General features: G+C 39.6%; 3 protein-coding genes and 1 long non-coding RNA gene across 11 annotated transcripts in view; 1 reads left to right on the top strand and 3 right to left on the bottom strand.

The window, feature by feature from the left end:
• LOC113047249 (uncharacterized) overlaps positions 1–747 on the bottom strand; it is a 12,498-nt gene extending 11,751 nt beyond the window's left edge. Inside the window, exon 1 of the long non-coding RNA XR_003276225.1 lies at positions 100–747. This is a non-coding gene — a long non-coding RNA (uncharacterized LOC113047249). The remainder of the gene's footprint in view (positions 1–99) is intronic.
• Positions 748–4,395: 3,648 nt separating this feature from the next.
• Positions 4,396–6,721, bottom strand: LOC113047247 (mitochondrial import inner membrane translocase subunit Tim29-like). Its single transcript, XM_026208591.1, has 3 exons — positions 6,588–6,721; positions 6,153–6,477; positions 4,396–5,495 (listed from the first exon to the last, which is right to left on the bottom strand). Exons 2-3 carry the CDS (start codon positions 6,247–6,249, stop codon positions 4,822–4,824), a joined length of 771 nt encoding a protein of 256 aa, XP_026064376.1. The 5' UTR covers positions 6,250–6,477; positions 6,588–6,721; the 3' UTR covers positions 4,396–4,821.
• LOC113047246 (protein YIPF1-like) lies at positions 6,631–10,457 on the top strand. Its single transcript, XM_026208589.1, has 9 exons — positions 6,631–6,853; positions 6,935–7,019; positions 7,102–7,244; positions 7,338–7,418; positions 7,973–8,060; positions 8,196–8,312; positions 8,603–8,769; positions 8,847–9,029; positions 9,853–10,457. Exons 2-9 carry the CDS (start codon positions 6,989–6,991, stop codon positions 9,949–9,951), a joined length of 909 nt encoding a protein of 302 aa, XP_026064374.1. The 5' UTR covers positions 6,631–6,853; positions 6,935–6,988; the 3' UTR covers positions 9,952–10,457.
• A 1,156-nt stretch (positions 10,458–11,613) lies between these two features.
• LOC113047244 (histone-arginine methyltransferase CARM1-like) lies at positions 11,614–25,178 on the bottom strand. 8 transcript variants are annotated; one of them, XM_026208584.1, is made up of 16 exons: positions 24,956–25,176; positions 22,684–22,809; positions 22,271–22,377; positions 21,007–21,111; positions 20,571–20,681; positions 19,092–19,269; positions 18,904–18,994; positions 18,742–18,823; positions 17,613–17,698; positions 17,424–17,513; positions 16,395–16,532; positions 16,215–16,304; positions 16,039–16,136; positions 15,831–15,911; positions 14,351–14,419; positions 11,614–13,201 (listed from the first exon to the last, which is right to left on the bottom strand). In XM_026208584.1, exons 1-16 carry the CDS (start codon positions 25,095–25,097, stop codon positions 13,062–13,064), a joined length of 1,734 nt encoding a protein of 577 aa, XP_026064369.1. In that variant the 5' UTR covers positions 25,098–25,176; the 3' UTR covers positions 11,614–13,061. The 8 variants fall into 8 exon arrangements, with proteins under 8 accessions (XP_026064369.1, XP_026064366.1, XP_026064373.1 ...); XM_026208581.1 differs by having other exon boundaries at positions 15,813–15,911; positions 16,024–16,136; positions 24,956–25,097; XM_026208582.1 differs by having other exon boundaries at positions 13,018–13,201; positions 15,813–15,911; positions 24,956–25,175.
• Between the last annotated feature and the right edge of the window lie 244 nt (positions 25,179–25,422).

The following is a 25,422-nucleotide window of genomic DNA, read 5'->3' as shown; positions in this document are numbered from 1 at the left end:
ATGAGAATGCTTCCTAATGGAAAAGTCCTCTAGTCACAGTGGATCACAGGCTCTTCATTTAGGGAGGTGGCAGGGGTTCGAGAAGAAAAACACACTTACCACAGAGACTCTCTCAGATGCATACACCCAGTCTGGCTCCAGTCGATCTCTGCCCCCCTCCATACGTCGAGCTCGGCCGTTCCACCCCTGCATTCCTCCACCTCCCTTTTTCTCTCTTCTATTTTAAAACTCTTCGTCCTCTGCCCTACTCACCTTCCACCCTGACATCTCTTTGTGAATTTCCAGACCTCCTCTTTCTATTCTCACCCCTTCCGCTGGTCTCCTCGGGTTTTCTCGTCCCGGTCTCTCACTCTTCTTGAAGCTGTCCTCTAGCCGCTGTTAACTTATCTGCAGACGGTCTTGTGTTTCTGGCTCTGTGTGTGTGTCTGTGTGTGTGTGTGTGTGTAGAAAGAGAGGAGTGGGGAGTGCAAACCGGGACACACAGGCTGTGTCAGTTTGAATGAAAATTGTGAATGTGCTCTGCTTCCTTCTCCTCCCCCTCTCCCTCTCTCTCTCACTCTTCGTTTCCTTCCCTCCCCCTTTATCCCCACCCTACTCTCTTGCGCACTCTTTTTTTCCTCTCACCCTCTTTAGGGTGTCTGTTCTGTCTGTATTACCTCCCATCTTCAAACATTTTCACACTCGAGACAGACATTTATATTTTTATACTTAGCCCCTTCCCCTCTTTTTTTTTCTGTCATCACTCACTCTCTCTCCTCCACATTTAAACACATGCACACACATTCATGCTTTCCTCGTTGAGCATCAGACACTTAACCCTTCGTGTTCTGTGAGCCACTTCCCTAAAAATAGTTGATGTATGTTGATGTCGGGCAGTCTTTTGGTTGCATGTGTGTTTTGATAATTGTCACATATTATCCATTCTTTAGATGTAGACTGATTTTGTCAGTAACAAGTCTTAAAAATGGCTATTAAAACTTGCATTTAACTGTCTAAGGTAAGTGTAATTTTATATATATATATATATATATATATATATATATATAAAAACTACATTCTGTTATGATTTTTTTTTTCATGCTTATGCTGTTACAAAGCAGTAATCTTGTTAGAATTTGTTAGTTGAAAACACACGCACACAAATATATTTGTATAACATTAATCTGCTTTTTAATAAACCAAGCAACTGAACTTAGGGGAAAAAGCAGCTTTAATATTTTGATAACTTCTTTTTTGCTTTTTTGAACCTCTATAAAGTTTATGCTTAAATATTAAATATAAATATATAAACATATTTGTATAGTTGCTTGGTTCATAAAAAAATAATCAAATTCCAAAGCTTTTTTTAATAAGCCAAGAAACTGAACTTTAAAAAAATAAAATAAAAAATAAAATAAAACAGCCTTTGACTTTTTTTTTTTTTTTTTTTGCTTTTTGAGCTTTATTACATTCACATAATAATCAAAACTATTGAAATTATTTAGTAAATTTACATTTTAATGTCATTCTATGGCTCTTACCCTGTACAATGTAACAGGCAGATATAATATCTTATACAATCACCAATGAGATTTCTGCTTTAGTGTTGCATTCAAAACGTTTCTATACACACAATAAGATTTTAAAATCTCACTTGATACAAAAATCTACGCGTGGCACATGCATGACGCTTTGTCATCACATAGATGTGTGAGTGATGTCTATGTGGTATCAAGAAAGAATTGTACAAGGTATTTTCCCCACAGACACCCTACTTTCAGACGCTGCATTAACGGATCCAGTGTCTGCTCTAGTCTACATGCCTTCTCTCCTCCCCCTCACACTCTCCATATTCTCTCCCTTCATAGTGACACATTGATCAGACATAATGGGAGGGGGTGGAGGAGTTGTGGTCACTGGGGTCAGCGCCGTGGCTAGACTCCCTTACCCCTATGCATGACCCCCACCCCTCTCCCAACATGTCCCCGCTGACCCCAAGCTCCCCCTTTCCAGACTGACCACGGATCAACCTCAGCCACTGAATCCGTCTGACATTGGCAGCTGAGGATGGATAGAGTGACAATCAATAGTCAATACAGGACACAGGTTGTGGAGGGTTGAGAGTAGTGTCACAGTACAAGAGGCAGTCCCCCTAAAAGTGACAATTCTGACATCATTTAATCACTTCCTTCCTTCTGTGGAACGTAAAAGAAGATATTCTGAATAATGGATCAAAAATAGTTCAATCAATGAACTTAACCACATTAAGGAACATTTTCCCACACAATTAATTTAGATTTGTACAACAAGACTAAAACTAAAACAAGTTAATTAATACAAATAGTGTTTTGTTGTAGCTACCGAATTAGATAATAACTAGCAAAAGCATGTGAACTATATTAGATGAGCGAGTAATAACCTCATTACTGCTGGAATATAGTACTTGCTGCTAAATAGTTATTGCTCATTGTGTAAACATTGTTAACCCTCAGCACAAACTCTTCTAAATCTCCATCAAAACTGAGCATTAAAACTAACAAGTCTTCCTCTTTACTGAAAACATCAAATTAGACTTTCAACATCTTCTCTGAATGCAGTCCCATGCAAAGCATACTGCCCAGTTAATTCTGGCAACAGAAATTGTTGATGGAGTCCAAACAAATAATGATTCAGTCACATTTTGTTACAAAGGTAAAATATTGCTTCAGCTCTTGTTCAACTTGAACAAGCAGCAATAACTATATATATATATATATATATATATATATATATATATATATATATATATATATATATATATATATATATATTGTATGTAATTCCAATAGGGTCCAGAGCTGTTTTAGACATTTTATGACCAAAAACATTCTTCAGAATACATTATCTAGAGTGAGTAAATGCTGATAGATGATTCACTTTTGCTGTAGCTATCGCTTAAAGACTATTTCAGTTTCTTGGGGTTAGGGGAAGAAGGTTGTTTGTGACAATGGAGACCCGAGGATCTATGAAACATACAGGCGAAACAAATTCAAAAATGAATGAGTACCAGTTTTCCATCTCCCTCATCATTTAGCCAAGTAAAAAGCAAAGACGACAGCAGCGAAACTACCTGAAAAACATGGTGTGCTTCCACTCCATTGCTTCCCAGTGCCTAGTTATCTCAGATCAGTGAGCTCGAAGGCAATAGGACAGGCCAGGGACCGGAGTCTAAAAGCACTGGGACGCAGGAGCGTGTCTGAGCTGGGAGTGTCTTGCTGAGAGCGGTACACTGTAGAAAAGCTCCTCCATTTGAGCAAGTCCCTGTGGACACCCTGATGGTGATGGACAGACAGAGTGCTTCAGTACATTATAAGGTTCGAGGCACATCAGACACCGCTGCCTGGGGCTAACGCAACATCCTCCTGCCTGCTGAAAATCTTTAATGATTGGATAAGAGTGGTGTGTGATAATGCTAAGTGACCATATGAATATACAACAGAAAGAGTCGTTTAAAACAGCAGAGGAGTTAAAAGAGGATCATTAGGATTTCAGATGGTTCAGCCATAGGTCTTCTCTCATTAATACACGTCTCTAGTGATATGCAATATTTCTCTTAGGCAGTTTGTAAATGCACACTAATGACATTATTATTTCAACATTGACTGTAGCGGGGTTAAGTTACACACAGATAAGACTCTGTAGTCTGCCGCTGTTACAAACGTCTTCGAATGGGCTCCCGCACTTTCATTAGCACATCTTAAGTGCTTTACATCATTAAGTGCGTACTATCCTTTACTTTCATTATTTGGCCTTTTACTGAGATCATGATCTGGTCTAGCTAGACACGAACGGGTCAGCATGGTGTTCGCATGCTTTACTGCAGAAGAACCGCTCGGTCAGAATGAACGATCCTCTCCAGGAGCTGAGATACAGTCCGAAAAATAAAATAAAAAATAAGAGCAGAATGCAGCTCTAGGAGCCAGCGAATCAATACCAACCATCTAAGAAAGGACGGCATGGACGAGTGAGCGAGAGACTAATGGAGGAAGACAAGCCCGAGAGTGGAAGAGTAAAGAGACTAATGTAAAAGAGGATTTCCCCTGAAAATGAATCAAAGTCAGCCAGTGAAATGGAAGGTTAAAGGTGATGGGATTAATGGACATTATTAACTCAGTTCTTTCAGAAAGGCAGAAAAATATCACTGGTTAGTTAAAAAAACAAAAAGTGCTCACTAGAGCATTTAATTCATCATGAATGATGCATAAAATACAGTTAAAACAGGAATATTCTGACATTATTACTACTTATTATTATTTTTCTAATATTTTATGTAAACTGTGAACCCCCCCCCCCATGATTATTTGATGAATAGAAAGTTCAGAAAAACAACATTTATTTGAAGCAATTATATTTTATTTTTTAATTAATTTGATATTTTATTCCTATTATTATAACATATTTGTCACATTATTGTAATTTACTAAAAAAATAAAAAACTTGCTTTTCTTTCTCACAGATGGAAAATATTTCTATAGAAATTGTAATATTGTTAAATTTAATACGTATAAAAGTTCTATTTTTAATCAGTTTATGTAGTGATGTTATTCTGCTTCTGTCACACAAAACAAGATCAGCATACACTGCAGTTGTTTTCATATATTTACAGTCAACCAATCACACTTATATGTACTTGTTTTTTTGCAGTTAAATAATGATTGTTGTTTATTTCCACATACACATTACAATAATGATTCCTGTTATCATATCTTTTACTTGTCATTTCTTATCAACAGCTGACTCTTACAAGCATGTTTCTTTAGGCTCATCTTATTGTGAGCTATAGTGTTAAAGTTAACATGCTGATTAAGAAGTCTGTGCTTTGTATAATGTGTTGCTCTCTGTTTCTTTAACAGGTGTGTCCATGTCTTTTTGTATACTATCTAATCCATCGCTCTCGTCTTCCATCACCACGGCTTTCCATGATTCCTGATGCAGTTTTTCGTTGCTTTCTGTTATCTGGGGTGACGGTGGCACTGTTGCCACCAAAGCAGGTGGAAGATGTTTGAACTCCTCTTCATTTATATCGAAATCCTTCATTTTATGATCAAGCACCCACCAGCGTCCCGCAAAGCCCACATCCAGCACGCGTTTCGGCAGTTCTGCCCAGGGCACAGAGATCGCCGAGCAGCGTGCCTCATACAGACTGGACTCGGAGTCGTAGTCTGTGTAATAAGTCAAAGAGGCGATGCCCAGACTGGCATAGCGCAGCCTGCCCTCGTTTCGCAGTTTCACAAGGGTCTGGACGTGTCCATCTGAGGTGCCACTGCGAATCCATGGAGACAGGAGCGCCAGACAATTGGAGGTTTCTAGCAAGCTGGTCTCAAAGGAGGCATCGTCAGGATTGGTGTAATAGCAGGCGTACATTCCTCCCAGAACACCCAAGTAGACCGAGGCTTTAAGGGGTCGCTCCCGGGCCCCCAGCACAGTCTCACGACAAGCCTCCTTATAATCACTTAAAAGACTTCGGCACCATACTCCTGAAAACAGTGGAGAAACAGCAGATCCTGATTCATGTTCAGCTAACACAGTTTACAATTGTCACATATCAAATGAAAGATTTTAGATTTTATTGTCATTATGCAGAGTACAAGTACAGAGCTAATGAAATGCAGTTAGCATCTAACCAGAAGTGCAAATATATTGTTTTATATTCATATAAGTGCAGAGTAAGTGAAGCTATGATTTATAGAATGTACAGTGGGGTTACTATATACAGTAATAAGTATTAAGCAGAGTATGTACAGAATATAAATAGGAATGCAATGTAGGATCATATAATTATGGACAGCAGCAACATAAGACGGTGGTAATAAATACAGTTGGTTGAGTGTACAATAGTATTGTAAACCAATGTATTCTATGCAAAAATATCAGTAGTGCAATAATATTTTATAAGAGTAGTTTACTGTTACTAAAGAAACTAAATAAATACGAAATTATATTTTTAATGCCACAATAACAGAAAAAAAAACAAGTTAACAAATTGTATTTTCGTAGAGAAAAAAATTAACACGTCTACATTTAAAAAATAATGTAGGCTTGGCACACGTGACTGACCTAACGTTACTAATACAAGCAGTATTTTTGTTATACTTATGTCTGAAGAAAACAGAATAACCGTGGCTTGGTCTCACCTGCGCGACTGTTGACCAGTCTTTGCCACCTTGTGCCCTTGGTTGTCTCTGTAGCTGCTGTGGAGCAGCATCTCTTCAGCAGCCACGAAGCGGCCATGTTAACAGATGAACTCACGAAGTGTGAGAGTTCACGGTTCACGGTGGATGGAACACAGGAAAAGCCTCCGGCCGACAGTTTCCTACATTGGCTCAATGTTACAACGGAGGCCGGTGAAACTGCTGAGTCAAAATGGCGAAGAGCACGGTACGTGTAATGTTATTGGCCCGATGAGGAAACTAAATATTGCCTTCTCGGTTCCACAATGCATTCTTCTGAGCTATGTCACTATAAAACAGGAAAGGATACAGGAAACAGATAATGTTTTTATTTCAAACAATAAAGATAGGTGTGGAAATATTTGTATGTCTAAAGAGGTAAAACGGGTAAAAACGAACCAGTTTTAGATCCGGCTTTGTTCCGGTCACGTGATTGTGTTTTCGCATCGGAACCTTGCAGGTGACGTGGAATATGGGGACAACAACGATAAATCCCTGTGAATCAAGACGCTATCAAACCTATTCTAGCTACAGTCGATTAATCTAGTGATATTTTCTATCTCAATTAGTCAAAATATACTTTTAAATACCTGTACCTTCGCTTGTAGAAGTTGCCAGGAGTCAGGACTGGCGCAGGATCACCATATTGATATTGTAGCAGCCAGGTGAGAGAGCAAGTTTAAAAATGAGTTTGGTGGTGACAGCTGTCGTATGCTTATATTATGTTTATTGTCTTCTTTCCGCAGAGATAACGTTTGTATTCGTATGAGAGCTCTCTGAGTATCCTGTGATTCTCAGTCATGGCTACTCCAGATGATTTAACGTTTCAGGGTAGGTTTATGTAGGTCTCATGTGTTTTTCTCGTTTTGTGTCTCTATCTCTCTGCTTTGATATTCATTCTGCCCATTTGCAGAGTTTGAGGAAGCCGCAGATCTCCTGTCTTCAAACCCTGGAGCCTCGACCCTGAGCATCTCCAGCCCCGGGGCAGCAGCCTCCTCTGGAGAGGTCAGACTCGACCTCTCAGACGATGAAGACAAGCAGCAAGAGAGCTCAGAGGTCAGCTGCAAACGAATCAGCTGCTGATTATTTCACGTGCATCTGAGTTTAGGGGTCACCGGTGTAAGCCATTTTCTTTAAATTTTCCCACAGCTGCTTGGAGGTGAAAAACAAACGGGTGGTTTCTGGACGTTTGAGTACTATCAATCATTCTTCAATGTAGATACAATGCAGGTATATTTGTTTTCTTACTTATGGTACTCTTACAAATCTTGGTGCAATCACTACGTGTGATTGGATTCGATATAATTACACTTTCACACTATATAAAAAAAAAGCGCTTTTTACGAGACAAATCATTGCAAAGCAACAGAATATTAAGATTCTACAATATTTAGTATTCGCAGAAATTTTCAGAAAAATAATACAAGACGTACCTGTAGTCAACCAGGCAAAAATTATTAACCGCAATTATTGTATGATGTTAGTTCTGTATGTTGTTTCAGGGTCATCTTTGAAACTAAATACAAATATTTTAATGGGAGATTGTGGTTGCTCGGTCACTGACCTTTTTGGAACTACCGAATTAACCGAGAGCATAAATAAATAAATTTAAATTTATGCATTTAGCAGATGCTTTTATCCAAAGCGACTTACAGTGCATTCAGGCTATCAATTTTTACCTGTCATGTGTTCTCGGGGAATCAAACCCCCAACCTTGCGCTTTATTGAGCTACAGGAACGCTATATAGAAGATATAGCATGTACTGTTATCTTTATTGTTGTAGGTGCTGGACAGGATAAAGGGCTCAGTCATGCCTTTGCCCGGACGGAATTTCGTCAAACACCACATTCGAAATAACCCTGATCTCTATGGTAATGTAGATATTATTTGTAATCTCGCAGAGCACCTCTTAACACAGCCAAACCATCTCTTTTATATTTGAATGAATCTGGATTATCACAAAGCCGTCGGACATTATATGTTGTTGTTATCCTTTCTCTCTCCAGGTCCTTTCTGGATCTGTGTGACTCTAGTGTTCTCCGTGGCCATCAGCGGAGACCTCTACACATTTCTGATCAAAATGGGAGACCCAGAGTTTCACTACAGACCTCAGTTCAACAAAGGTGAGACTGAAGCAGGCATGGACATTTGTGGAGAAGGATTCTTTTAGTACTTTAAAAGTAATTGGACCTAATAATGTACTTCACAAATATAAAAGAACACAACCTTTTGTTTATGTATCATATAAATGTTTGTATAATGAATAACCAGTCAGATTTGAGGTTCAGTGTATCACTGATTTAACCCCACAACTCATAGATTCAAGATTTGAGTCTTTTATTAATGAAAAGAACATGAACATGCATGTCAGTCCCTTATGAATAGATTAAATGCAGATTTTGCTCTGTTTTAGTCTCGATTGCGGCCGTCACAGTGTTCCTCTATGCATGGCTGGTGCCTCTGGGAGTTTGGGGCTTCCTGACGTGGCGTCAAAGTGTTGAGAGACACATCAGCGGTTACACGTTTTTAGAGACCGTGTGTGTCTACGGCTATTCTCTGTTCATTTATATCCCGACCTCGGTAAGTTTGAGATGATCACGGTCAGACTTCATGACTTCTGTTAGACCTGGTAAGTCTCACCCGGTGTCTGTTTTCAGATATTATGGACCATTCCCGTCTACTGGTTTGAATGGCTATTGATGGCCATTGCCTTAGTGATCTCGGGCTCGGTGTTGGTAATGACGTTCTGGCCGGCTGTTCGCGACGACACAAGACTAACCGCATTCGCTACCATGGCAGTAATCGTGTCACTTCATGCCCTTCTGGCTGTTGGCTTTAAGGTGAGAGAATTCAGAGGAATACACCAAATCAAATACACCTCAAACGCTATCAGATTCAGCTGTGCTCTTAATAACCGCAGACAAATCATTTGGACTCCTCTTTGAGCCATGAAACTCAAAATTAAATTAGCCTTTTAAGATCACTATTTTAGGAGCAATTATTTGTTATGTGTTAGCATAATTCTTGTGATATTGCTGTGAATTTAAAAGCACACGCAGCTTTGGTTACTTTTATAGCTGGTTATGGCATGCTGAGAGATCGAATATTACTTTGCACAGATGCAGCTGGCAAGTGTTCATTTTCACACCAGTCTTATGCCAACACATTTAATTGGAATCAGTTTGATATTACAGCAAATAAACTCAAGATGTTTTATTTTCACAAGCCAGAGTCTCTATTAAATGATGTGGTAACTGACAACAACAGATAGTGCTTCCAGTGATTTATAACCTTACATGCACAACCATTGAAAAGTTTGGGGTCAGTGTGTGTGTGCGTGGGCTTGTTTCTGTTTTCTGAAAGATCATGTGACACTGAAGACTGGACAAATGATGCTTAAAATTCTGCTGTCATCACAGGAATACAAAACATTTTAAATGGTAATACTATTTCACAAATACAGTTTTTACTTTATTTTGTATAAATAATACTGACCCCAAATATTTGAACGGTAGTGTATCCTGGACTGAGATAACATGAGCATCGCCTCGGCTTCCAGCTGCACGTGCGGTTTGATTGGTCATTTCTTCTGGTAAAATGACACCATCCATTAAAACCAACACTCAGCTTTAGGATTTAATACAGTTATATCTCTCTTTTTAGCTCTACTTCTTCGAAACACCAAAATCCACAGGATCACCGCACTCGGGACAACAGACTACCCCAGCTGCAAATCACACACTAGCTGTGGGAAAGCATTAATGACCAACTGAATGGGAACCTAGGAGTCTTTCTATTCAAAGGACATGAAAAATGTGTAGTAATCCTGATAACCGAGCAATGAAGGAGTTCAGATTAGTGTGCTGATGCTCCACGCACACAAGCATTCCCAGCAAACACACGAAAAAGTTTCCAGTTTGTAACTAACCCGGCAGATAAAATAAGCTCCCTCACACCAGAGAAATCACAATGACTTACAGATGACTTTAGTTTGTGATTGTTTTTCTTTCATACGTGATGTGACCTGCCTGATAATATTTTCCTCAAGTGTTACGGTCACTTTTTTTTTTGTTTCTTTCGATCAAAATGGATTAATTTATAAGAGTGATCTTGTATTATCTGAGGTTTGCCTTATAACCCCCGACTGCTTTCTTCCGTGTAGGCTACTTTCTCTCGTTATTCTGTAAGTTGAGAGAAAGTACCTGTAATAACTATTTAACAGTTTTCTGCTTTGACACTGGATTAAAATCATTCTTGTCAGGGTCAAACTTGTCATTTTGAGCTTGTTTGGTATGAATGTGGACAGATGCATCACCACCTACTCGGGCCACACATTTCTAAGAAGATATGCGTTGCACTTATTTAATACCACATTTATAATCTTTTAGGAATAGTTCAACCAAAAATGAAACCTAAGTCATCATTTACTCATGCCTTTCCAGACCTGCGTAACTCTGTTCTGTGGAACATAAAATATGTCATTCTGAATAGTGTTTGGTTCTGTGTCTTCCACTGTACAGACACAAACACTTTCAGAAAATATATTTTATGTTTCACAAAAGAAAATAATGTGCTTTTGAAATGAAATGAGGGTGAGTGAGTAAATAACAGAATTTTGTTATAGTCTAACTATCTTTTTCAAAAACCTAAAAGACTCCCCCAAAAACGATCATCTTTCAACTAATGCAGTGGCTGACAATTAGTAAGGACATAGCAGGACCTCAAGAGGAGTCCCTATAAATAAAAGTAGTATTCTGAAAAAGCCAAAAGAGCAGCTTAGGTGGCAAAAGTTACTTTTGTTTCATGAAAGATAAAAGTCATATGGGTGTCAAACAACATGAAATATTACAGAATTGTCTATAATGTTAATATTTTTGCAGCTTTTATCTTGGTTTTATGTTAATTTGTACATAATTTCAAGTTGTATATACTTAACAGTAATAAATTAGGGAAAAAAAAAAATCCATAAACTGACATTAACCATAATAAATGCTGTAAAAATGATTTCATGATACCAAAATGAACAAAAACAAATGTAACTGCAATGTAAAGTATTACTGCATTTTCCTTTCTTCTCCATTTAAAGAAATAGTTTACCCAAAAAATGAGTTTTGTCATCATTTACTCACGTCGGTCCAAAACTTCTTTCTTATATTGAACATTGAACAAATGTTGAAGGTTTGGGACAACATGAGGGTGAGTAAATGACAACATTTTAAATTTTTGGGTAAACTTATCCCTTTAAGACACATCCATTTAGCCATGTGTAACGCATCCAGGGGTGCACTTCCAAAAAGCAAAAACGCACCCCAGATAATATGATTTCTCAAACAACCAAGTTTGACTTTACAACCCCCCCCCCCCCCCACCACCCCACCCGTCATTCATGAAAACCCCCAAAAACGCTACAATGAGCAGCCACACTTAGGGACTTCCCCATCAACATTTAATTTGCTCCTCATTTTGTCTGTTGCTTTTTTTTTTTTTGAAAGAAAACAAAAACAAACTCAATACTACAAACTAGGAGACAATGGTTGTTTTCTTCTCGTGATCTTATGAAAGTTGCTAAATCAAACTGAATTAACTAAAAAAAAAAAAAGGTTGACTGGAAGCGTTGAATAGGACTTCAAAGTCTTGGATGGGGCTATCATCATATCATACCCCCGAGAGGGGAGGAAAACTATAGCTGGATCTCCTCCTCTCCTCAGCAGGTCTCACAACACACAGAAGCTGACGAGATAAAGGTTTGAGGGGATGTAAACTAGGATACTGTCAGTGTGTGTCCACGGACCTCACTGTTTGTCTTCCTCCCCACAGTGCCGACTGTCCTTCCCTGCACGCCGTCGTCCTCCTCGTCTGATAATGGAGAGTTTCGGTGCTGGTTTTCTTATTCCTAAAACCTCTGTGTCCTTATAATTGACTAACAATGAATCCTCCAATTTATAACGTATATGGACTTGGAGGTTGACTGACGCGGTCTCGATAACCCACGCTCATGATTCAGGGAACACCAAGCGACACACTAACCTGGGACTGCACTACATTAAAAAAACACAGTCAGAAATGGAATGAAAGTCAGACGGTCTCTATCTACACTACGGTTGTCTACAGGCAGGATCCAGCACTAGCTAGTGGTCGTAATGAACTTTGCGAGCATGTGTCCGTTTCTTCTGGCGAGTCGAGATGGCCGTCAGAAGCCCATGCCGAGAGAATCGAGATGAGAGAGCCAGTCAATTTCACTGTAAACGTAAAAGAGCCGAAGGTGAAGTGAAGGTTCATTGGAGCCGGAGCCGTTAGGGACAGTGGCAAGATCCTGCAATAGATCTCAAATTCATATCAATAGTCAATGATGGCATTTATGCGGCTTAAAAAAAGTGTGAGTTCATGAAGTAAGGGGGAACATGTGCACATTTGTAAAGCATTTATATATATATACACATAAAAAAAAAATCGAAATGTGTCCCGTCGTCAGAGTCCTTTTCGTCGAGTCTCTGGTTTGTGCTTTTCCAGCATGCTTACAGACAAGTGCTGCCTCCTAGTGGCTGGTTGTGGAGCAGGCGCTGTGTGTGATCGGGGAAGAGCAACAATGATACACCTCAGACCTGTAAACTCGCTGAATTCCTGCGCACGTTAACGTTATAGGGCCACGGGACGGATATGTAAAGAATATAACACCAGTGAAAGAAACGGTTTAGAATATATATACATACGTATACATGTATATCTATATAGAGAGCGAAAGAGACTATAAAGTGATGGTCAGAGACTGGTGCATTGGTTTTGGTATTCTGAATTTGGCTGTGGTCAGTTTGCAGGGGTTGGGGTGGGTGGAGGTGGGGGGTAACTGGATATGCAGAGGCCGTCCCTTGGTCTTAGCTCCCGTAGTGCATGGTGTTGCTGGGGATAGCCATAGGAGATGCCATGGAGATAGCCGGGCCGCCCATGGTGAACTGGTTGGTGATGGGGTAATACGGACTGCTGCTGCTAGGACCCTGCTGGGCAGTCGTGGCCCCTGAGAGGAGAGAAAAAGCAGCATTACATCCTTTGGTTTTATGAGCGTGTGGTTTCTAAGATGTTCAAAGTATGCTTCGAAGTATTTTGTGTGTAAGCTGTGTTACTCGTATAGTGTGTGTGGGACAAATGTTTTGGTACAAATGAGTTTGTTTTCAAGGTGGAAACTTCCTGCTGGGAGTATATTTTGAAATGTGGAACATTTGTGTTCGTTTGATCACTGAAGTATACAATCATCATTACTGTTTATTAAGTGGTCAACAAATCAGTACAGCAGTCCAAGAGTATGTATATGTGTGTATGTGTATGTGTGTGTATGTGTGTATATAATTATCCTAGTTTCAAGTTCATTTCAACCTGATCAGCTTACCGTAAGATGCTTTAAAAACTAACTGGAGAGACTAGAAGAGAACGAAAACGTGTTTTTTTTGGTAACACGCCATTTAGAAAATACAACACTCATGGTTTGAGACTAAGTACAGAGATTCGGTCATCATTTTCACCAGTTATTTCCAATCCCATAGATCTTGTTCATCTTCAGGAACACATATGAAGATTTTTATTTTTTTTTTACATATTCTCTTATCACCATCATCATCATCATCATCATCATCATCACAGAAACTCAGTCAGAACTGCTTGACACACGAGAACCGAATAGGTTTGTTCTTGCACATCAAGCAAGCACAATTTGAGCTTCTGTTTAATGTGCGCTGATTAGCTTTTATACAGGAATAAAGCTTTTACAAAAAGTTAATTTGTGTCATTTTGGTAACCATTTAGTATAGGTAACGGTATTTAAAAAGCACATATTCTGCATGACCAGATTCTACATCATATTACCTAAACTTAAATACCTTACTATTAATAAGCCGCAAATTAGGAGTTTATTGATGAAAAAGTCAAGAATTGGACCTTAAAAGAAAGTGTGACTAATTTTTTATGCATGAAAGTTTTGGAAAGTGTGGAATTTCAATGTCTGGATGAGAATTATGAGAGAACATGAAACATATCTTCATTTGAGTTCTGAAGATAAACAAAAGTCGTATATTTCCACTTGATACAACATGAGGGTGAGCAAATCAATTTTGGGGAGGAATATGAATCTATCTGTATGAGCTCAGGTCTTGTTTTACTCCGAGACACTCACCCTGGACGATTCCCGTGCTCATTATTGAACCCATTCTGGAGTGAGTGTGATTCACAATCCCCGTGTTCACTGGAGGGGGAAGAGACATCTCTTTTCAATTTACATAACAAAAAAAATATGATCTACATGAAACACATGAATATTTAACATGAAGCTAAAGGAGAAAGGCTGTGATACAGATAATCTTAAACTGTAGTACTGTTGTATGGAAAACCTCTCAATAATAATTATTAATTGTACTATAAAGCGTATTAGAAGAGATATTAAAATATTAAAGGGCCAAGTAGTCTATTTCGACTTGTGTTTTCATAACATTAATCTCTTATCTCAAATAGTTAAAGATTTGATCCTTCATGATATGGCCTTTAAATATAATACACTTTTTTTTAATATTATTAATCTCAGCTTTTGGTTTTTAAAGGGATAGTTCACCCAAATAAATAAATCTGTCATTAAAGCTGCAGTAGGTAACTTCTGTAAAAATATATTTTTTACATATTTGTTAAACCTGTCATTATGTCCTGACAGTAGAATATGAGACAGATAATCTGTGAAAAAAATCAAGCTCCTCTGGCTCCTCCCAGTGGTCCTATTGCCATTTGCAGAAATACTTTCGCTCCTGGTAAGAATTCAACCAATCAGAGCTGCGGTCCGTAACTTTGTTTGTGTTCAAAATGTAGAAAAATGTATATAAGCAGCGAGTACACCATGAATCCATTTTCCAAACCGTGTTTTTAGCCTGTCCTGAATCACTAGGGTGCACCTATGATAAGTGTTTATATTCGGACTATTTTAGATTGCTTCGGGGGTACAGCGGCGGAGTAACCCAGTACCTTTGTGATTCTTCATAGACAAACAGAGAGAAGTAGTTCCGGCTACGATGTTCTTCCGCAAGACGCAAGCAGTTCTGTTTATTAACCGCTAGAGCATCACAAGTTAAAGACTGCAGCTTTAACTCCGAATCGTGTCAATCAAAATCTGTATTATTTCCATTTATCAAAACAGAAATTAAAATATAACATTTTTGTCCATCCATTGAAGCATCAAGGTTTTTTGTTGAGGTACACAAACACTGATCATCGCATACATAAAGCTAAAATACGATAAACATTGAAGCATGAAACATGCTTGCTTGACACGTGTGAGCCAATAAGGTTAGAGCTTTTGGATTACTTAATGTCTTTTCATACCTTATTGTTGTCTAAACTTTCAACGGACGAACAAAAAAGATAAATTATACATAAAACAAACGAACAAAAAAAATCTTCATTTGTGTTTCTAAGATGAACTTGAAGCATGGTGAATTTGGAAAGACATGAGGGCGAGGAACCAATGAAACAATCATAATTTTTGCTTGAAAAAACAAACAAACAAGCAAACCAAAACTACCTTTAAAACACCACAGAGCTAACCCCCCCCCTCATATGTGTGTATTTGTGAGCGTGTGTGTGAATATCCATACGTGCATGCGTGTCTGTACCAATGGGGATGAGGTTGTTGTGGGCCACTGTAGTCCCGCTGCCGCCAATGACGGTGCTGAGATCATAGGCTGTGGGCATCCCTGACAAACACAGACAGAGCCAAACTTTAGTGCCATCACGCTTCAGCTAACTGATATACATCTAAAGAAAGAGGTCAGGAATGATTTGATAAGTGTCTTCTCGGTGATGTACCTGACACAGCCATGCCTTGGTTCATGCTGTAGGTTCCCCCAGTGTTCCACATGTTCTCCGACGGGGAGGAGTAGTGTGAACCTGGAGGAGGGGCCGGTGTTGTGCCCGTGTACCTGCGGGACACAGCTCAGCGTCAGCAATGCATGTCGCAGACATCCTCGGAGTGCTTCCGAAGCAAAGCGTCCACTCACCGGAAGAAGGGGTTCTTGAGGTCAAGCAGATTACTGGACTTGGAGCCGGTCTGGTCCACTTGAGCAACAATACTAATGTCATAGCTCTGTCTGTGAGAGGAAGGGGAAACAAATGAGGCCACAGGAAGTAAACCGCGAAACAGCCTGAGGGATAAAACACAAAGCAGAGTGCGTCCTCACCTCTTGTTGGCGATTAAATGTGCGGTGCCTGACATGGTGTCCCCTGCCTTGGCAAAGAGAGGGGACTGCAGCAGACAGCGCACCTGGTACCAGTGAGTGAGGGGCTCTGTGGGGGCCGTGGAGAGCCACACCGTCATCCTGTTCACAGACACACAGCACACGGTCAACATCTTCAGAATAACCAAACATCTGAACCGCTCCCTCATATCAAAGTATTCAAAAAACTAAAAAATCATATTCCCTCACATTGAAAAACTTATCATCAAGAGTTCATTCAGATGTGTTTGGGGAATGATTAAAAGCTGATGAACTGATGCATGCTTGTAGTCCACACACCAATTCACTTCAAGAGTCATCACTCAAGAATCCCTTAAAAGTATTTTTATATATATATCTGACAGTAAAATATGTATTAAAAACAAGTGATTGTAACTTCATTTCAGGGTCTACAAATGTCTTTTTAAAATCAGACAATATGACGTTAAAATAAATAAATAAATAAATCATGGTTCTTTTCAGTGGTCCACAAAATCAGGATTACAAAACAAACTTTTAAAAACAAACTGAAAGTCATCTTATAATCAGCATTGTGCTAAATAATAATAATAATAATAATAATAATAAATTACAATATTCAAATAAATAAATTACAAAAATGTAAACTGAAATAGACTAAAGCACAACAATGCGAATGCAAAGAGAACCTGATTTTTTTTACTTGTTTAGAGTTTTGGTCAATTTAACAGTCTGAATTTGGTAGTAATAATAATAGATTTCATATTTTAATAATAATAATAATAATAATAATAATAATAATAAGCACTAATACAATATTCAATGGGTTCAACATTAAAAAAAAACTACAGAAAGCCCAGAGTAAGATAGATCTGATCTGAGCACACCAGTGACAGTGAAAGCACAGAAAACCAACTTCTTTCATATTTGAGTCTGTTTAAAATGGTCTGAATTTGGTTCTGTGAGAGAGGACTCAGGTGTGAAACACTTTGAAGAGATCATGTCGGAGCTTACGCTGATCCAATGAATGCGACATCAAACCAAAAAGCCAGCCCATGAACAAGCCCTGAGTGCATCATGTGGAATTTGAAGGGGATCTCTATCCTGCAAAAAGCAAGAAAAGGTTATATAAAAATTGGACAAGTCCGACAGACTTCTTTTTGTACATTTCCCATATACCAAAAGCATTTGGTGGAAACGTACTTGTAAAGATCCTCTTCTTTAGCTTCTAAAAAGTTCACTGTGTACTTCACTGATTTGGCCATCAGGATCCTGATATCAAACGTGTCCTGTAAGAAATCACAGAATAGATGAGGTAAAGGTAGGATATCAAAGCTCAGTCCCACATCAGATGAAAAAAAACAAACTGACGTGCTGTGAGGCCTCTTGTCAAGGGCTGAGCCACAGTGAATCAGACTCTGTCCTAGCTCAGAGGGCTCTCCCGCCTCGGCCTCAACTCTGAAGGGTGCTATAACAGCGCCCCCTGGAGCCAGACCACAGCAGGCTACTGTCCCAGCAGTGTAACACCATCACAGGCACAGCAAATGCAGGCACAGCAAATGCCTTAACGGCTGACTACTGCTGGACATAAACCACACACACACACACACACACACACACACACACACACACACACACACACACACGATGTCTGGAAATCCATGGACTGACAATCAAGCACACAATCAACTTAATAGGCTTCTTGACTGAACGGAAGTAGAAAAAGTAGCTCTATGATGGATTTCAAAAACACCGTGGATCCTAAATGAAAATCAACAATCAAAATCACACATATAGAGAGTTCTTGTGCACATAAAGATGTGCTTCATAAACCTTCCTTGTTAGATCTAAATTCACTGCATACCCTCTGACCACTCACAAACATTGAGCTCAGACTCTCAGACCATGAACTAAAGCCTTTCATCACGGCCACAGAGGTGAGCACACATCCTTCACTTGAGTCTCCTTCATGAAACCGCCACTGAATCCATTTCCCTAATCCATGAAGCTTGCTGCCTTTCTCCATTTCCCAGAAACATCCTCACCGTTCTCATTTGGGCTCAAGTTCGTAACCCAATCCTTTCCGTATTTACCCCCGAGCGCTCACCGCTCATCTATAACCAGTGAGGAGACAAATCTCCAGTTACCTCCATACTTCACACACTATTCTTCAGTGTACACTTTCCTCTGAAGGCACAAACACAAGCCCATGTGTTTACTGGTTTTCTGACTTGAACTGTCCAAGCTGTGGCGAACTCTAAAAAGCGGGTTATATATACATGAATCAACATGCACACACCCAATCCGCCGCTCATTCCCTCCCCTCTCTCACCACAATCGGCTGTCTGAAGTATTCGTCTACTGCAGCTCCTCTCAGCGCAGACAGATCCACCCCATGGAAGGACGGCTGGTACCTGAAAGATTCAGTTTTGAAAGCATAAGCCCAAAAGCAGCCAACCACCCCATGTCTTTATCGTCTTTTTAATAAACTCACCAGAAATTGGCCTTTGTAAACTGCTCCATATAAAGCTGCTCATCTGTGAAAGGGGCGAGGTGCACGTCTCCGATTGTGGGAAACATTTTGCCTGAGATAACAGAGGTGTGATATGTAAAGATATTGATGCACTATGCATACATTAGTTTCTTGTGGTTTGGACGCTTTTAGTGAAAAAACCTTTGTACCGTTGGGCTTGAGGTACTTTTTGGCATGCAGGTAGCTCTCCAGCATCCTTTCGTTGAACAGCATGTAGCCCATGGGTTCAGAGATGATTATGTCCACCTGCTCAGGTAGAGACACCTCCTCCACTTTCCCAGGAATCACCACAACACGCTCTGACAGCCTGTTACTGTTCACAAGAACCTGTGGACACACAATCATTAACATTACTACTACTACTACTACTTAGCATGACGTTCAATCAAGCAATGCCAAAAGCCATTATACTGTATATCATATTCTCATCTTATCACAAAATACTGCATTTGGCACAATACCAGCTTCTTGGCATCAATACTAAATCTGTTTGTCAAGCAATCAGTTTTTTTTATAGGGGAGGAATAAAAAAAAATTGCAACAATTATAAATATAAAGGTTTGCCATCACTTTTATCAAAGTTTTCTGGTACATATATCCCACGGCATTAATTACCAGCATATTTATAAATTATAAAATGTGATTTTACATGTGAAATATAACCTATAGGGATGAATGATGATTTGCAAACCGGTTGATAATGTGTGACGATTAAAATCGGTTGAGATGCTAGGATTCAGTTAGGGGGTAGGAGTTTATATGAATGCATGCATTAGGGGAACTTACTTTCTTTGGAAAAATTTAGATGGTATTTTTAAACTTTGCCTCTGTATAATGCATATTAAAGTACATAAGTGCTGCTTTCTTTACAGCCGAAACCACGGAAACGCTTTAAGTGCCACCTGCTGGCAGAGAGTGAATTTGCTTTTCATGCAGATCTTTTTTTTTTTATGTACAGCTTTACAAAATTGAAGTCAAACCATTCTGTTTTCGCTTCAAATTTAGAAATCTGATTTGGATTAAAAAACACTCATGTTGCATGCACGGAGCATCTTTGTTCAGATCATGATTAAAATGCTGTGGTTGCCTTTCATTTTATGTGGAAAGTGAACACACAGCGCCTTATTTTTTTAATATGAAGAGATTTATATGATTTGTGTTACTCATTTGATTTGGGGCTTGTTTTAAAATGTATTTCAATTTAGTTTTGTTATTAACATTTACAATACATTAGAATTTTGTCATTTAGCAGACGCTTTTATCCAAACTCACTTACAAATGAGGACAACAGAAGCAATCAAAACCAACAAGAGAGCAATAATATGCAAGTGCTATATTAGTATATTTCACAAAGAAATGTACACCATTTTTTCCAAGCAATAATAAAAGGACACATTTAATTCATAATTCATAATTTTCCATCACACAAACAACATTACATTTTAGTATATATTTATATATATAGTTATTTTAAATAAGTTTAATATTTAACTACTTTACTGTTTGATTGGTCAAATAAATGCAGCATTGGTGAGCATAAGAGACTTGATTTAAAAAAAAATTTCAAAATCTCCCTGACCAGACCTTTGAACAGTAGCACATGTCAGTGATTGAGGAAGCGGTCCTACCTCTGCATGTTGAGCCATGGTACTGGCCTCCACAGCATACACTTTACGAGCACCAGCCTGAGCTGCGAAAAAGGACAGAATCCCAGAGCCACAGCCTACATCCAGCACCACCTGAATCAGACAGGACGGATGGGAACAAGAATCACATGATATGACACAACCGAATCAAAACTGCAGGTTTAATTTAATAGCAAATATTTCAGAGATGCATTCACAAGGAATAACCTTGATACAGGAAGTAGACTCAAATGTCCATTTCCCTTAGTTACAAAAAGTCAAGTTCATAATAGCCAAAACACCTTACTAATGAGGTTTCTATTTTTTAATGGAGAACAAGAAATGCTACAATAATCACTACTGTACTTCATGCCATCTACAAATACACAACCTTCAATCTATACAGTAACAGATGTGTCAATGAGAGAAATAACAGTACTTTATCCTTGAAGTCAGTGTGATTCTGGAGGATGGCCCGTTGATATGTTCCAGTTCGCACGTAATCCTGCATCATGTTTTGTTGTTGAGAGAGGTAGCCATAAAACTGAAGAAAAAACAAGAGAAAGAGGACATTCCTATTATGCCACAAGTCAAATTTCTCCATTAGAAATAAAGGTTAGTCTGGATACCTTTAAAACATTTAAAATATCTCTTAAGCTTGCAAGACGTGAATAAAACTGGTTTGTCAAATGACAACGAGCACGTTTACATACACGTTCTTTAGTCGATTATGCTTAAGCAGAAAACGTATTTGGTCATAAACGGCGAAGGCATAAACCGGTTGCAACAGGTCGTTTTTTCCCTTTTGCTCCGATTTCACATGGCATGTAAACGCAATAACCTGCTTTCTGTCGGCTTACTGAAGTGCGTGATAGGAACAAATCATTAGTGCAGATGTAAGCGCATCTAGACTGAGCAAACGTCTTAAATGCAGTAAAGAAAGAAGGAAATGTATCACAAAAGCAGACTTTTTCAAGACTCAGAAGAAAAAAAAAAAAATATATATATATATATAGTGAAAGTGAAGTGACATTCAGCCAAGTATGGTGACCCATACTCAGAATTTGTGCTCTGCATTTAACCCATCCGAAATGCACACACACAGAGCAGTGAACACACACACACACACACTGTGAGCACACACCCGGAGCAGTGGGCAGCCATTTATGCTGTGGCGCCCGGGGAGCAGTTGTGGGTTCGATGCCTTGCTCAAGGGCACCTAAGTCGTGGTATTGAAGGTGGAGAGAGAACTGTTCATGCACTCCACCCACACCCACAATTCCTGCCGGCCCGTCCCGGCCCGGCCTCACAACCCTTCGATTGGGAGTCCAACCCTTTAACCATTAGGCCACGACTTCCCCTTACTGCATGAATGGATAATATACGAGCTGCAAGTTTCCCGACATGTTGCAAGTTGACATATTTCAAGCTCAATTTACATCACAACTGACAAATGTATGGAATACTCGGAGTCAGATACGCAGATCATTATATTTTGATGTCACTACAGGGAAATAACCTGATTTATTTATGAAGACATGTAAACGCAGCTTACTTGCATTGTTAGGTTATTGGTGTGCATGTAAATGGGGAAAACTGGTTATTTTAATAAGCTGATATTTGTGAGTTATGAGCTTACTGTTGTGCGTGTAAACGTGACCAGTGTGTTTTGTTTAAGCCTGTTAATTAGAAGCCAAACACACCTGGAAATACTGTACAGCTGAGGACTCCTCCGTCCTCTCACTGAAGACCGAGTGTTCACCCCCGTGTCCACGACAGTTCTTCAGGAGGTTATAGAACGACGAGAAATCTGCCAAACACAAACACCAGTCAATACATTAAGAGAGTACAAGCTTCAGCAGCATCTCTTCATTCAGGTCTGCCCACAGTCACTTAAATAAAGACTGAAGCCGTGCTTATCTGAATGTTTGTCTGTTTACAGTTAAACAGCATGCCAGCTACCATGACTATATTCATGGCGAAAAAGAAAAAAAAAGACTTTGATTAAAATTTGAACATTAAAACTTGTTTCACTTGTCTGAAAGTCTCTCAGCGAGCTGCTAAATTAGCGTAAAGTCTGATGTCTGACATGTGCAGGAAGATGCTGGAGTTTTACCTCCTGGAGATGCAAACTGCAGGAGGACACTGTTACAGCCCAGAGTAATGATGAAGGACTGCTTCCCAACACGACTGCATTCAGTCTCTCGTGATACTGAACACTTAAAGACGCACGTCTCCTCATCTGTGGAGGAAAGCAAACGCAAGGAGGGTAATAAGCCTCACCATAAAACAGATCAATGTTTTTTTTTTATTTATTTTTATTCCATTGTTTAAAACAACATTGAAGAAAAACTTAATACATTTCTTTCTTTTGAAGAATGTTTCAACAGTTTTTGTCCATGCAATGGAAGTCAATGAGGCCCAAAGCAACACTGGACCCTGTTGACAAAAGACTTACCTCATAAATATTTCTGCACCATAGAAAAAATGTAGTCATACGTGTTTGAAATGAAGGATTTATTACTACTGCTTTAAAATGGGGCAGGAAAAAATACATGTGCATATTTAAAGCTGTGTTTCAGGTTTATGTCCTTAAAGGTTATTAGCACCTAAACATAAATCAAGCAAATCAAACTAAGCTGTTCCTGTTCATAAACATTAAGTTGGCCTTCTAACAACTGCAATATTAAATAGTGAAGCTATGAGTGACTTTGTCATCTATTTGCCCAACTGTTGTAGGATTAATTCAAGCTTTCGACAGATTAGGCTGCTATTAATTTATATAACTGAGCTGAAAACAACAACAGTCTCTACAGAAGCTCAAGAAAACACCCCTTAAACACAGGACAGGGGAATCAGGCCACGAAAATCTGAGCTTTAGACGGATGCTTGGCATCTACGGTTCATAACCGAAGGCTTTGCTCACCTAAAACATCCTAAAAGACAGGTAAACGAGGTATGTTTTTACTGGCTAACATACAGTAGTTTCTTATTTATTTGGCCAACCCACCCTCATTTTTGTTTGGTACAATGAATTCCACACATGCTGAAACATGTTTTGTTGACTTTTTTGTTTGTGAACACTGGCATAAAGCACCACAGGCAAAGAGTTATTACTATTAATATTATTGCTATCATTAGCAACCTTGTCAACCGCACAACAAGGTCGGACATGTGACGTCAACACCGCAGGACGCATTAAAACACCTAACAAGACACTAAGTGTCAATTTAGGCCTATTTGTAAAAAGAAATACTTTCCGCATCTTTACTAGATCTTAATGTTTGCAGAACAATTAATATTTAAGAACACTATCTCGTGCGTAAGTTCATCAAAACGTGCAACATATCACTTTCTCTGACACACGTACACTGTTATTTTTGTTAATTTCAATGAATGAACTTGGGCTTTCGCCTAAATAAGAAAATATCCCATGATGTGGTATTTGTGGCTCGAGCAATAAGAACATAAATGCGATGTGGGTCGCGTCTTGTGCACGGGACATCGACAGCATGAGGCTCCCAAACAAAAGCCCCGGGTGCTGGAGGAACAGGCGGGACACTGGAGAGAAGGAGGCGGGGGACCTGCCATTGTTCCCCGAAGAACAAAGATGCACGCCCGAGAAGTGCTTCCAGAAGAAACCTCTGCATAATTTCACATTACTTCAGCAATGCTCTCTGCACTTTGAGGAGAATACACCAGTATAGTACAGTATAGTCAAAGTAGAGAGGTGGCGCCTGGGATGTGCGCAATCAATCAAGTACACTCAGCATCCATTCAGCCCATCAACCAACCAGGTTAAAACGATTTCAAGAAATATCAAAATTTAAGCAGATAGGACCCAGTGCAAACGTAAACACATTATTATAATACTCTATGGTTCTCAATCGTATGACTGAAGGTGCAGACTGCGGCTAACTTTTATAGGCGCCAATTTACATTATACCCAAAGCCTTTTCTTGCTGTCCTGCTAAAAGTCTGGACGAAAACCTTAAAATAAACGTAATGCATACTTCTATCTGTAGAAGCACATTCAGTGCTGGACTGTGGCGCGTTTTAGCTGGATATTAACGTTTGCGAACTATAAGCAGCTTAACACAATACGAAAGTTTACGGATGCTAACATGCTGCGATCAGCGTGGTTTGTGCTGGCATGCGTGACGAAACAAAACCCCTGGCCCAGGCAAATTTATATCTTTTAGAAACCATGCATGAGCGCAGAGAGACGCGTTTGAGATGAAAACACAGAAACGGCCGGTGTCCCTGTGACCACGCGACGCACGCACATGCCGCACGCACAGACCTCGCTCTCGTTAGGCTAAGCTAGGATACTCCGCTCCACCGAGGCCGGATACAAAGTGTTTAAAAGCCAGCCAGCATCTACTCACTGTTCGAGAGGCTTATGAGAGCCACGTCCTGGTTGATCTTGATTTCTAGCCGCAGAGGCTGCTGCTCTGAATGTCTCTGTATGTCTCCGTTGGCGTCTCCGATGGAGAGCAGGCGCACGCCTGGGAACACCGACACCGCCATCTTCGATCTGGGCAGACACACACAGAAGATCTCCCTGGAGCCAGCGGTCAAGATAGGCCTGACTTACTACTGCCTCCACGTGGACACATCTCGCCTCTCCCCAGCTCTAGCTCAGTTTCAAGACGTGGGCTGCAAAGAAAAGGCTGTAGCCTACACTATACAGTTCATTCAGTGTGTGGGTTGAAATCATATTGTACAGGAGGCAGTGTGAAGAAGAAGAGACAACACGAGAGAACAGGGTGCACATTAACTTGGCCTCATAGACGTCACCAATACATACCAATTTTTTACTGAAATACAACTATTGAAAATCTGGAATGTGCTT

The sequence above is a fragment of the Carassius auratus genome, chromosome 28 (genome assembly GCF_003368295.1).
Source record: "Carassius auratus strain Wakin chromosome 28, ASM336829v1, whole genome shotgun sequence".
Classification (NCBI taxonomy): Eukaryota; Metazoa; Chordata; class Actinopteri; order Cypriniformes; family Cyprinidae; genus Carassius; species Carassius auratus.
The sequence above is the reverse complement of the archived record's forward strand: the minus strand, read 5'-3'. Positions and strand labels throughout refer to the sequence as shown.